The 13,609-nt window shown below is 52.9% G+C and overlaps 1 protein-coding gene across 6 annotated transcripts in view; it reads left to right on the top strand.

Moving 5' to 3' along the window:
* Positions 1–13,609, top strand: part of TOGARAM2 (TOG array regulator of axonemal microtubules 2) — a 71,176-nt gene that overhangs the window by 17,706 nt on the left and 39,861 nt on the right. For 2 of the 6 annotated variants that reach the window (XM_047854202.1, XM_047854200.1), the window contains 5 exons: positions 1,461–1,585; positions 1,983–2,284; positions 2,379–2,615; positions 8,385–8,525; positions 12,790–12,945. In XM_047854202.1, the coding sequence (XP_047710158.1) occupies positions 12,918–12,945 (28 nt within the window). In that variant the 5' untranslated portion in view covers positions 1,461–1,585; positions 1,983–2,284; positions 2,379–2,615; positions 8,385–8,525; positions 12,790–12,917. Of the gene's footprint in view, positions 1–1,460; positions 1,586–1,982; positions 2,285–2,378; positions 2,616–8,384; positions 8,526–12,789; positions 12,946–13,609 lie in introns of those variants that run through there. The other 4 variants (XM_047854201.1, XM_047854203.1, XM_047854204.1 and 1 more) reach the window with 4 other exon arrangements.

Below are 13,609 nucleotides of genomic sequence, written 5' to 3'. Positions count from 1 at the left end.
GTCCCTTTCTTCTGGGATCTCTTCAGACGAGTGACCAGAAAGCTTCCACAGGGCAGCCTGCCACCATGCCTCCACTCGCCCATCGGGGCAACTCTCCTGGCTCCTAGGGCCCCAGGCTGGGAGTCCAGCAGCTTCAGTAGCTCCCACCCCTGCTGGCGCCTGGCCAGCTCCTTACCCTTTGGCTTCAGGTTGACACCACATCTCATGGCCCCCAGGCTCACTCTCATCACGTGGTCATAGTAACTGTGAGCGTGTGACTCACCGAGTGCCTGTTCCTTGCCAACCAGCGCGAGTGCTTTCCGAGGGTCCAACACACCAGGAGGGCAGAGCTGTGCTCCTCCCTGCTTGGCACGCGGGGAAACTGGGGTTCTGAGAGCTTGTTTCTTGTCCAAGGTGACGCGGTGGCTGGGGTCAGATCCAGTCTGCCTCCAGGGCTCTGTTTCTCAAGGGCTGAGCCAACTGTACCTCCCTTATTATAGGTAATGCAGGAATGCAGTGGGGGTCTCTCTCCATCACTCGGCTTCCAAGGGCAAATGTAGTCTCCCCTATTTCCAACGTCTGGCAGAGAGTGGGGCGAAGCAGTCCTCAGGAGATACTTATGCTCAACCGTCCAGCGGGGTCAGGTTGGAGAGCAAGAGGCACAGGAAGAGACATGGTGGAAGGAAGACAGGATGGGGGCCAGGTTGGAGGAGCTTGTCGGAGGCGGTGCTAGGTGTGACCTTTTCCCAAGGACACTGGGAGACACGAGGGGTGTCCAGCTGGGGTGTCCAATGGGGTGACCATTGGATCTGTATTTTGGAAGGTCTGACTCTCAGGCTGTGATGTGAGGATGGGTTTGCGGGGAGGTGCCCACCTGCCCTCTCCCAGCAGAGCTCAGGGGCGTGGAGACCAGGCTCGTCCCGTCCCCACCCTGTCTGGCATCGCCACTGATGATTCACTCTCACTTACAAGTTATGAAACACGGGCCAGGGCTTGCCTTGCTGGGCTTCAGTTTTCCCATCTGTAAACTCGGGTTTCTTCATACCTACCTTGCAGGGGGAATCCACTGCAAAGCACCCAGGAGCCTCCTCCTGCTGCTGGCTGCCACTGGTCCTGGTTGGGAGGAAGAACCTCCTTCCTGGGGCCTCTGCTAAAGGGAGCTCAGGAGCTCAGCTCACCGTGCCAGCTTGCCCCCTGAGGGGCTGTGGATGGGAGCAGCCTCCCCGTGGAGTCCAGTGGGCCTGTGGGGTTCTGGCACGGGGCTGGTGCCTGCCACGGGGGATCTCCTCAGTGCTTATGGGCTGGCCCTCCTGGGCCCCTCGTGAAGCATGGTTAATGAAAGCTGCTCCTTCCAGGGCCTCAGGAGAGGCCCCCATGGGCCTGCCCTCAGTGGTGTCTCAGAGAAGAGGAAAGAACCCAGGAAAGTGCTAGAAAGGCCAGGAGAGGTTTCAATCAGTAAACCCCGGACACGTTTGATTCAGTCAGCAGGGCCTCCGGATGTGTGAACAGCCTCCCGCCAGCTCTCCTGCCCTGTGTTACGTACGCCTGCCTGTTTTCTCTGTAAAGATCCTCAGGGATCTGCCTAGAAAACTTCATAGCATCTTGGGTGAGTGGCTCTTTGCAGGGCTGTGTGAAGTCAATGAAGCCTCTGGCTCCCTCTGCCCCCACCCTGTGCCCCTTGGATGGTGAGGGTTAGAAGTGGGTAGGGTAAGGGGAGGGAACAATTTTCATTCAAGGTAGGGCAATGTGAGCCTGGTGTTTCCGTCCAAGGGCAAGGGCCCAGTGAGGAAGCATGCATGGGCTACTCAAGTTCACATTTTCCGAAAGCTGGGGCAGTGGGATCTGGCTTGAAGAGGAGGCCACAGGCTTCCTGGTATGTGTGTGTTTCTGGGGAAGGGCGCTAACTGAGGTGGGGGGCCTATGATGGGCTGGACGTAATCATAGTCTATTACATGCCCATTGTGGCTACCCTATCAAGTCAGTATTGTTCCCCCATTTTATAGATGAGGAGACAGAAGGTGAGGAAGATTACGGACTGGCCAGAGGTCACACAGCTGGAAGAAGCAGGATCAGGATTCACAGCCAGTTCTGCCTCTTGCCAAGGCCTGGATGCTCACACGACCTGCCCTTCTGCGCCTAGAAATAGCTTGAGAGCTGAACCGGAATTGGGCCCACAGGCCACTACAGCAAAACCAGGGGTTCCTTGTCAGCGGTGTCCCAGCCCCAAGCCTGCCATGCATTCCCCTGCTGTGGTCACTACCCAGCAGGGCCCGGCTCTCTCTCTCCGGCAGCCCCCACAGGACAGGTTGGCCACTTGGGAGTGCCCAGTGCCCGGCTGGGCCCCAGGGGAAATGAGGCCAAGGGGAAATGTCTCCTGGCTCCTTCTCTCCCTCTTGCAGGAGCTGCGGGCTCCTTCAGAGCAGCGGTTGCTATGCAGCCTTGTTTATTCAAGGAGAGCGTGGTAGAGGCCGGCAGCGCACCAGCAGCAGGGCCAGGGGCCTGTCCTCTAGTCCGGGGCTGGCCAGGCGTGGGGCCGCCTCATCCTTGCCCCCCTGGACTCCTGGGCCGCATCGTCCGTGGAGAGACCACAGAGCCTGGGCTTCTTCAGTGACAGGGGTTGGCCTCTGCGTGGAAAGGTGAGGAGGGGATGTGCGGGGGAAGGGGGTGGGGGATGGGTCAGCCCGCCAGGAGTCCTTGGAGGGGTGTTGAGGACCCGACCTGGAGCCAGGACAAAGGGCACCGATGGATAGAGGCTGTGGGACTGTGGGGGCGGTCCCTTCCTCTCTCTGGAGCCTGCTGCTCTCTGAGCCTGCGAGCCAAGAAACGGGCTGCCCTTTCCTGCTGGCCATGGCCGCTGGCAGAGCTCCCCGTTTGGGGGTAAGCCCCACTCCCTGGGGCTGCCGAGAGCGAAGGTGCCAGAGGGGTAAGGAAGGCTCTGTGTTAGGGGCCACCTCTCCAGGACAAAGGCCCACATTGGCTGGGGACCTTGAGGAGCACAAGAAGGGACTGTATGGCCAGTGCTCTGTGGGTGCAGTGCTAAGGGGGTCACAGAACACAGGGGCACCCAGTCCCACCAGCAGGGATGTGTAGGGCTGTAACCAAACTGGTCCTTTTTGTTTTTTAAAGTTTATTTATTCTGAGAGAGAGAGAGAGACTGTGTGTGTGAGTACACAAGCAGGGGAAGGGCAGAGAAAGAGGGAGAGAGAGAGAATCCCAAGCAGGCTCTGTACTGCAGAGCCCAAAGCGGGGCTTGATCTCATGAACCCTGAGATCATGACCTGAGCCAGAGTGAAGAGTCAGAGGCTTGGGGTGCCTGGGGGGCTCACTTGGTTGAGATCTGACTCTTGATTTCAGCTCAGGTCATGATCCCAGGACTGTGGGATCAAGCCCTCCTTGGGCTCCACACTGAGCGTGGAGCCTGCTTGGGAATCTCTCTCTTCCTCTGCCCCTCTTCCCTGCTTGTGCTGCCTCTCTCTTTAAAATGAAAAATAAAAATAAAAAAGGACCTACCTCAGGGTCGCCTGTTGTCCTCAGGGCCACCTCACAGGCACCTGACTCTGCTCACCTGCATGGATGCTTGGAAATTTATTGCTTGTTGCATACTCAACCTCTTGTCAACAGAAAGATGTATAAAACTCATGAATTGTTTAAGGTAGAATTATAGGGGAGGCAGCGTGGCTCAGTCAGTTGAGGGTCTGACTCTTGATTACGACTCAGGTCATGATCTCATGGTCGTAGGATTGAGCCCCGTGTTGGGCTCCGTGCTAAGTGTGGATCCTGCTTAGGATTCTCTCTCTCTGTCGCTCTCTACTCCTGCCCCACTCGTGCTCTCTTTCTCTCTCTCTCTCAAAAAAAAAAAAAAGAAAAGAAAAGAAAAGAAAAGAAAAGAAAATGTTTTTTAAGTAGAATTTGTGAATGTGTAGCCACTACTGCCCAGGTCGGGAAATAGATGCCCACTTAGGCAGCCTCCCAAAGCCTCCCCCACAGGCCCCTTCCTTATGGAAGCCACCTCCCTTCCCCTTCTGCTAGGGTTAACTGTATTCTCATTTCCCCTGGCTTTTCCATAAAGTTTCACCATCTTTGTGTGCATGTCTAGGGTGTTTAATTTGGTCTTCTTTTGAACTTCATAGAAACAGAATGGCACCCTATGGAATCTTCTGTGCCTGGCTGGCTTCTTTCAGTAAACATGACACCGTGGGGCCACCCAGCGCGTTGAGGGGAGTAGTAATTTGTTCATTTTCATTGCCGTGGAATATTCCACGGCATGAATACCCATAACTCTTTTCTCCAGTTTCCTGTTGGGCATTGGGATTGTTTCCACATTTTGGCCATTGCCAAATCAGAGCTGCTGTGGACGTTCTCATACTTCTTTCTTGGTTCACACACGTGAGGTTTTCTCCCGGGCAGGTGCCGAGGAGCAGACTTGCGGGGTATAGATAGGGCTTGCACATCTTTAGTACCTAAGCCAGGCTGCTTCTCTCCATGCCCGTGCTCGTGTCCCCCTCGCCAGCTGTGCATTGGAGCTCCGGCCACTCTTGGTCTCACCAACACTTGGTGTCGTCCATCCAGAGGCTTAGTTGTTGGCGATCTTGGCCGACTGACACAAGTGTTCTGACTGACTAGCACTTCTCTGGTCAGGATTTGGGACTTGCCTTGCCGCTTTCTTACTCCCCACTTTCCTCTCTCTGGGGGAGGACCCTTTCCCCTGGTCTCCTTGCTCAGCATCGTGCTGTTTCCCAGCCTCCTCCGTTGTTCTCTCTGCTCTCCAGGCCCATCTGTCTCTAGACTAGACCGGGCTCCAGGGCAGTGATCTGGAAGTCTGATATTTCCACTGTGTCTGTGCTTCAAAACCTCTGGTTTTGGGCCCAACTTGCATCCCTTCTTGGGCCTTGGCTTTCCTTTCAGTAAAAAGGACAGAAGAACATGGCCCTCCACAGAAACCATCTTAGTTTCCCAGGCAAAACCTGGCATACGTTCTGGAGGGGCACCTGTAAGATTCGAGCTTTTGGTCAAGCAGAGTCCGCTTTCTCCCGGGGCCGTTGGAAAAGGACAGAGCTGGTGGTCTGAAGCCTGCTGAGCTTCTTATGGGGAGACCTTTGTCAAGAGCCACTTCCTGGAATGTGACAGACATTTAGACACTGGGCATGGCCAACACAACTTGCCAAGATGCTGAGTGGAAGAGGTGTTTATTTCTTCTCAGCCCTTTCTGGTCCTCTCGTACCTGTAAGTGCTCACAGACTGTGGTTTGATGACTGGAGCTCCAACTACTGGGCGGGGGTCCCTGAGCCAGGAAACCTTGCAGAGAGCCTTTCTGGGGCAGTGGACCAGGCCACTTTGCATAAGACTTCAGCACTAGGATCAAGCTCTTGGAAGACTCACACCTTGATGGGGGAGGTTTCAGGGTGGGAGGGCAGAAGGTTCCAAGTCTCAGCCAGTGGCTCTGTAACCTCAGGCATGATTGACACGGTGGCACCCGGCCCCACCAGGAAACGTAGTCCTCCTCAGGAACCCCTTGTCCTGGCTCTGACCAGGCACCGCAGTCTGAGGCACTGCACCAACCATTTTGGGGAGGCCTCGGTGGGAGGGTGGAGGAGGAAGCTGAGGACCTTGTCAGCTGGTGGCCAGTGTGATGCCTGCAGGGATATGACCCCTGGGTAGGCTTAGGCTCTTGCCGGCCCTGGGTGTGTCATACAGCCAGACCCCACATTAACCCCTTATTTGCCAGCCAGGAGACTAGATTACCTTCGAGGTCACTTACAGCTCACAGTTTAGTGACAGGAGAAGCAGATGAAGGCACCCCTTGTCCACACAAGGTGAAGCTTCATTGAATTACTAGCATGTGTTCTGATCTCTAATTTATATTAGCATCAAGATGATACACAACAGTGGGGCAGGCTCAGAAGGTTTTGAATTTTGTAAATTTATGGATATATTACACACCCTTTCCACTAGGGCCACCACTTGCACATACAGTGCCTTTGTGGGAGTTAGAAAAAGACATCTCTTTATCAAGACACTTTACTTCTATTTGTCAGAGAAGGGCAATAAATGTGCAAATTTGTGGTGACTGCAGTGTGAATGGGGTCCCCTTAATTGTGATGCCTTGTGAAGTGCCCAACCTGAACAACCACACAGGGCAGCCCTGCTTGTCCCCTACTGTCATTGTCTTCCAAACACAGCTTAAATAAAACTTTTTCTCACCCATAGGCTTTCCCATGTCTTCTAGACCAATGATTCATATCAGAATTCCTGGGAGGTGGGGGCTGTTTTAAATGTCACAGCCCTAGATATAAATGCAGCTCTCCCCTTCCACCCTCTGTTTCCCCTCACCCCCAACACACACAGTAAACTATTGGAAGGCAACATTCCTTAGCTGCATTAGCAATAAAAATGGCTGAGAAGTTCTCTTGACCATGAAATCCACACTGTCCCAGAAAGTCATTAAGACACGGGCACTAAGTAGATGCCTCCTTAACAGACTCTGTTCTGGTGAGAAGGGATCTCTTGGAGCATTTCCCAGCAAGGTGATAGATACTTGAGCTGCTCTTCTAAGTGTCCTGCCCCAGCCTGTCTGCTGCCTCCTGCTTACCCCAGAAAACTTATGCGATGAAGGACATCCACCAGGTGGCACCTCCATTTTGCCACCCAGCCTCAGCCAGGCCACCGTAGCTTTGTGCCCCAGAAACTTTCAAACAGGGCATTTTCCCCTCTTCTTGCGCATCTTAACACGCACACTAAAATAGTTATTAAACAATAGTATCTGTAACCACTGTTTGTTGAATACCTGCTTAGGGGCGGGACAGTATGAAATGCTTTTCATGGGGCGCCTGGGTGGCGCAGTCGGTTAAGCGTCCGACTTCAGCCAGGTCACGATCTCGCGGTCCGTGAGTTCGAGCCCCGCGTCGGGCTCTGGGCTGATGGCTCAGAGCCTGGAGCCTGTTTCCGATTCTGTGTCTCCCTCTCTCTCTGCCCCTCCCCCGTTCATGCTCTGTCTCTCTCTGTCCCAAAAATAAATAAACGTTGAAAAAAAATTAAAAAAAAAAAAAAAAGAAATGCTTTTCATATTTTATTGAATACTCTCAGTAACCTTGTGAGACAGGTGTTACTCTTTTCCTTTTGCAGTGAAACGGAAGCTCAGAGGGGTTAGTAATGTGTTGTATGTGAAGTCTTGTAACTAGCAGGGGAAGGAATCTAACACAGGGCTGTTGACTCCTGAGTGCGCGCTGTGAAATACCATGTTCTTCTGTCTCCAGGAGCAGAGATTGTCAGCCCTGAGGCCTTCACTTACCTCGATGCAACTACTTAACCTTTCTGAGCCTCCGTCTTCTTATGTACAAAACGAGGACAATAATATCTGCCTTGTTGCTCTATTTCAAAAGTTAAATGGCGTGATATTTGCCAGCACCTAGCTCAGCGCCTGGTGCATAACAACATGGAACTGACAAATGTTAGTCTCCTTCCCTTGTTTCTTCTCAATGAGACTGTCTGTGAAGATGTGCTTTCATGTTGATTTCTCCATTCTTGCATGCTGCAAACGGTTATGGAGCTCTTATTATGTGCCAGGTGCTGTGTTTGGCACTTTGTCTGCATTTCTTTACATTCCTGTGGGCCTGCTTGCTGATGCACCTGCTACTGTCTCGAGACAGAGGGTTACAGGAATACTGACCCCCCTGATCCCATTACGGCAGGGAGGTGGCATCTGTTATCAGTGGGTTTAGCTTCAAAGCTGGTGAAGGGGCCCCGGGAAGGGGGCACTTATGGCGGACTTGGGGGGGGCACATCATCTGTGAGCTGCCTTCCTGCTGGCCCACGTGCCAGTCACGTCTGGAGGCAGGAGCCTGAGTGGGAGCACTTGGGCACTCCTGGTGTGTCTGGTGGGTGCAGGGACCAGTCTCCTGGTTTCGGTGGAGATGGCTCCTGGGGCTACGAACCTCAGGAGTCAGATACTGTCATTTCTCTCCTCAAAAAGTCTTTTAAAAAAAATGTTTATTTTATTTTTTGAGACAGAAAGAGACACAGCATGAGCAGGGAAGGGGCAGAGAGAGAGGGAGACACAGAATGTGAAGCAGGCTCCAGGCTCTGAGTGGTCAGCACAGAGCCCGACATGGGGCTCGAACTCACGAACTATGAGATTGTGACCTGAGCCAAAGTCGGACGCTTAACTGACTGAGCCACCCAGGCACCCCTCTCCTAAAAGTCTTTAGAGTTCCCTTTATCGGCAGAGCACGCCCCAACTCTGACAGAATGCTGCAGGTCCCCACATATTGCCCCTCATCTGCCTTCCCAGCCCCGGGCCCTCCTGCCAAATCCCACACTCACAGTCCGTTCCTCCATGTTTCGGCTCAGACTGTCTTCTCAGCCTGGGAGGCCTTTTCCCTCCGCGTCTGAACCCTGCCTCCTTCCAGGCCCGACAAGGATGCTGCTTTCCTGTGGAGGGTGTCCAGGCGGCTAGTCAGACAGCACTGCTGATCTCCCATGTGCCCACCTCTGCCCGGGACCCACCCCTGGCGTCGTGGTGGGTGCGGATTCACAGCACAGCATCCCAGGTGAGAACGGCGGGAGGGCCCGGTCGGGCTAGTTGGAGCCACTGCCTCTACAGACACGTGTGTCTCCTCCACCTGAGGGGCACATGCGTCACCTGGGTCTGTCTTGTAAGGACAGAGGGCTGGCCCATCATAAATATATTAAAACATTTTTTTAATGCTTATTTCTTTTTTTGAGAGAGACAGAATGAGTTGGGGGGGGGGTGGGTAGAGAGAGAGAGGGAGACAGAATCTGAAGCATGCTCCAGGCTCTGAGCTGTTAGCACAGAGTGCGACACGGGGCTCGAACTTACGAACGGTGAGATCATGAGCTGAAGTTGGACGCTTAACCTACTGAGGTTAAGCCAGGCACCCCCGTCATAACTTTAAAGAGGGCTTATGGGCAGGGGAAGGGAAAGGAAGAGGTCACACCTGATGCTACTGACCATCTACCAGCAATGGTGCTGAATTACTTTTCCACATGACTTCCCTTAATCCTGACAACCTTTTGGTAGGACCGTTTTTCAGATGAAGAAACCAAAGCTCAGAGGAATTAAGGAACTTTCCCAAGTTAATATGAGAGGGGCAAGGGTCAGTTACCAAGTTAACCCAGCTGTGTCTTGCCTCAAGGCCAAAGATCTAGGTGTCCCAACGTGGGCTTTCAGGAGCATACTGGGGTAGGGGTGTGGGCTGGGAGGGGTGCCTGTCTGAGGCCTCTCTGCAGAGAGAGAATGTTTCGGTGGGGGACATTTTGGAGTTCCAAACCTAGGTTTGTTCGCTCTGCCGTCTTTCCCTTACTCCCTTTCTCTACCCACCGTGACATTTGACACCACTGTTCCCACCCAGCATGTCTGAAGAGGTGAGAACTCTGACTTATCAGAACCCGTGTCTCTCAGAGGTCTCTAAAAGGAGGAGTGGGTAGTGTCACAGCCACACGAAGGAAGCTGCACGTGCAGTAGCCCCTGGAAGAGGGGGCAGGAGGGGCTGCATCTTAGGATCGGGGGCCCATCCCCTCCCGGGCCTCTCTGCTCTGACCCCTCCTCAGAGCCTCTGCCTTGCCCTCCTGTCTAAGTAAGCGCTCTTACTTAGCCGGGCTCTGCCCGGCTCCCTTGGGAGCAAAGTGGACATGGAATGGGGCATGGGCTCCCTGCAGGCTGTGCAAAGCACAGGGGTGATTGGGATTTTGTCCCTGGGGCTGACATTCTTTACTGGGCCAGTCTTTGCTTCGTTTCCTTTCCACTTGAAACCTGAGTCCCTTCTGCCACCTTTCTTCATTCCTGTGGTGCCAGTCACCATGGAACCTCTGTAGCCATAGCTTTAGTGGAAAGAGCAGACAACGGTCAGTTACCTTGGGCCACTCCATTCCATGAGGTGGAAAACTGAGATTGAGGGTGGAGGAGTCAGCCATCTTGGGCAATCCAGAGCCTCAGAGAGTGAGGACAGAATCCTGGTCCCCAGAACCCATTGGCTATTAGCCCTTTAGGTCAGGGGTTGGCTGTTCCAATAAGGAATAGTCACTCCTTGGTGCCCAGAACAGAACAGTGCAAGGTGCAAATGTGGGCTCAGTGAATTGTATCTTGGTCAGGGGCTAAGTACGGTCCAGGCTAAACCCCAAAGCTTTGTCTACATTTGAGCTGGAATTTCAGATCTTGGTTTTTAAAGTTTGCAAATGGATTTTTAAGTTCCCACCAGGTCATGGGTCTACATGATTTTCCCAGAGAGGGGCCACCCATTGTTCTCACATAAGACATAAGACATGGTTGTTTGTCCATATGCAGCTGTGGCCACCTCCCCTTGAGCAGGAGATCCTGCATGTAGACCCTGAGAGCCTAAGGGGTCATATGTGTAGATACAGGCAGGGGCAGGCCTACGAGGGGGTCTGCCTGCTGGGGTGCCCTGGCAAGCTATGACGTGGATGCAGGTTTCCTTTCTGTACTGCGGGTGTCCCTCTGGGCACAGAGTAATGTCGGCTGTCTTGGCCAATGGCCGTTCTGCCCGCTGAGGAGCTTGTGGCGAGTGGGGAGGGGACTGTCTGGTTCAGAAGGCCCTTTGCAGTAGAGTTGGCCACTGAAACTTTTCTCATCTGTAGTCTCAGGCAGCTCCAAATCTTTTCTTTAGCTTCTTAGTGAGTGATCCCTTTGGGGAAACTGAGGCAGCAATAACCACTTTGACAGCATAAGGTGAGAAACAGGGCTGAGATCCCCTTAGACAGTGAATCTGGGGGCACCAGGGTGGCTCAGTAGGTTGAGCTTCTGACTCTTGATTTTGTCTCAGGCCATGATCTCATGGTTTGTGAGTTCAAGCCCTGCATTGGGCTCTGCACTGACAGAGGAACCTGCTTGGGATTTTCTCTCTCTCTCTCTCTCTCTCTGCCCTTCACCTGTTTGCATGTGCTCTCCTCTCCCTCTCTCAAAATCAATAAACTTAAAAAAAAAAAAAAAAAAAAAAAGAAAGTGAATCTGAACTACAGCCCAGTGGTTCTCAATCCTGTTTGAACATCAAAATCACTCAGGAGTTAAGAAAAAGAAACCAAACAGATCCCCGTGGGCCGCTCCCTAGAAGACTAATTCAGCAGGAGCCAGAGGTGGGGCCTTGGAATCTGTCATTTTATCAGTTCCCAGGCGATTCTGATTTGCAGCCAAGGTCGAGAACAAGGGCTGCAGCTAAATACCACTTTTCTGCTTATAATTCATGAAGAAAGCCTCTGCTCTGGTTAGATATGGCAGCAGGAGTCTGTGGGGTCTGCGGCTCTCACTGTCCCCAAAGCCTGGGCTCTAGCTTATTTGCTTTAATTCAGTTGTGGATGGTCTGTCCCCGTCTGGAACATTCCTGCCGGGCTTTGCTGGAAGCAGCCGCCTTGCCAATCTCTTGAGTGTGCCTCTTTGCCGGCTGACTGGGGCAAGAGGCAGGGTGTTGAGACCAATGTCCACCACATTGCTTGGGAGAAATGCTGCACCTCATGCACATTCTCAGCTGTGTGTCACTACCTTGTGGCCAGATGCTTATCTTAGTAGTCAGCAGAGGTAGGTCAGGGAGTTGCGAGGAAAATGCTCCTCAGAGCTTGAGGACGTAAGCAATGAGACCAGGCAGAGGCTGGGCTGGAACCTCTGTTTGGGCCAGAAGCGTTGCTAGGAGCTGCCGTGCCCTCTGGGGCCTGAGTGGGGACGGTGGCAGGCTGGCTTCCAGACAGGAGGCTGGTTTTCTCACTTCCTGAGTTGGGATTTGCTGCTCAGCAAAAGGAAGCTGGCCCTGCATCTTGCCCTGTTCCCAGATGATATCTCGAGGGAGTTACTCCAGAGTGCGGATTGGGACATGTGGCCTTTACCCCAGATTTTATCACTGATCAGCCCTGGCCATCCACCTCACTGCCTGTCAGGGTAGAAATGGGTCGGTCACCTTTTGCTCAGCAAAGACTATAAACTTGTGTAAAGTGGCAGAGTCTCTGGTGAGACCCTTGTCCCATGGAAAGAGAATGAAGTTAGGTCAAGACAAGAGCTGACAACACCCCAGAGTTTGAGGGAGACCAGGAAGAGGCCTGAAGTAGTCAAGCAGTTGGCCACAGGACAATGAAATGACTCTCTGACAGAAGTTTGGCTTGGTCAGTGAGGTGAGATTGAGGGCCAAAAACTTCATGCAGATGGAGATTGGCACATCCTGAGAGAAAACTAGAGAGCTGGTTCTGGGAGACCCCGCCAGACGTCTGAGGGACGGGCAGAGTCATAAATCTCGACATTTGTTGTGAGGGCAGCTGGCGGAGAAAATGAGTTTTTGAAGAAAATAGAAACTAATGGAGAAAGAGAGCATCAGACTCTGCCTTGATAAATTCTACCTTCCCCAGAGACCCTAAGGTGTCCCTGTCAAAGCCACAAGTGAATCCAGGTTAGTGGGGTTTGGTGACACTCTTCATAGCCAACTTTGGTCACAGTCTTGTGGCCTTGGCATTTGGAATGTTGCAAGCGTCTAAGACAGTCAGAATGTCAGAAAAGAGGTGTCCTTTTCGTTCAGCAGCAGATTTCTTCAGTATAAGAATATTTCAATTCCTGATGGGCTTCCTGCAAAGTGGTTTAAAAAGTGTGCTATTTGGGGGTACCTGAGTGGCTCAGTCGGTTACGTGTCTGATTCTTGACTTCAGCTCAGGTCATGATCTCACAGTTTGTGAGATCGAGCCCCAGATCAGGCTCTGCACTGACACCATGGAGCCTACTTGGAATTCTCGCTCTCTTTCTCTCTCAAAATAAATAAATAACCATTTAAAAAAATGTTTGTTATTTGTTCTCACTTCACTCAGCCGCTCCCTACCATAGGTCTCTGGATGTTACAAGCTGTGGACCTCTGGATCCCCAAGGACTGCGTTCACAGCCCAGGAAGTAGCAGCTGCCTCTGGACAACCTCCCAGGCACCTTCACTGATAGGGGCATGGGCACCCGTGATGCTGTCCCCCCAGGTACGGGGCTGCACTCTGCCTGGGAGATATAGCCAGGCAGGTGGCCATGCCTTCCTGCCCTTGCCCAAGGCTCTCTGCCGGCTGTGCTGGCTCTCCATACTCAGCTTCTTGTCTGGGGCCTCCCTAGCCTAGGGAAAGGCTCGGAGTATTCTAGAAACTTGTCTGGGCTTTGCCTCCACTCTGTGCTGGTGGGCTGGCTGAGGAGCTGACCTGTTTTGTGGAGGGAGCACACGGATGGCCAGAGGATATGTGGCTGGGCCTCAGGGTATCTCTGTCTCCTCAGCTGACAGGGCAGGATAATGGGAACAGTGTGCCCAGCTCAGCATCAAGAGATGGGGTTCCAGACCTACTGAATGAGCCTCGGTTTCCTTTGGAGGGTGAAGGGATCTATAGGTCCTGCCATGGGTGGAAGGGGTGCTGGTGAGGTGGAGAGCTGCTTTTCCCTCGGGAGGGGGGGTTGGAACAGGGGCCCTGTGGTGACTTGAGAGGAGCGTAGAGGACCCCAGAATGTCAGAGTAGTTCAGGAAATAGGTCATGACCTAGGGGCAGAGCACCCTGGGACTTTGCTATATTAATGAGAAAACAAATGCGTAATTTAGTGCCACTTTCAGATCCTGTTGGACATTAGATTCTCGTGGGGAAGTGGGAAGTACTGAAAACTTAA

This window comes from Prionailurus viverrinus, chromosome A3 (assembly GCF_022837055.1).
Source record: "Prionailurus viverrinus isolate Anna chromosome A3, UM_Priviv_1.0, whole genome shotgun sequence".
Taxonomy (NCBI): domain Eukaryota; kingdom Metazoa; phylum Chordata; class Mammalia; order Carnivora; family Felidae; genus Prionailurus; species Prionailurus viverrinus.
The sequence above is the reverse complement of the archived record's forward strand: the minus strand, read 5'-3'. Positions and strand labels throughout refer to the sequence as shown.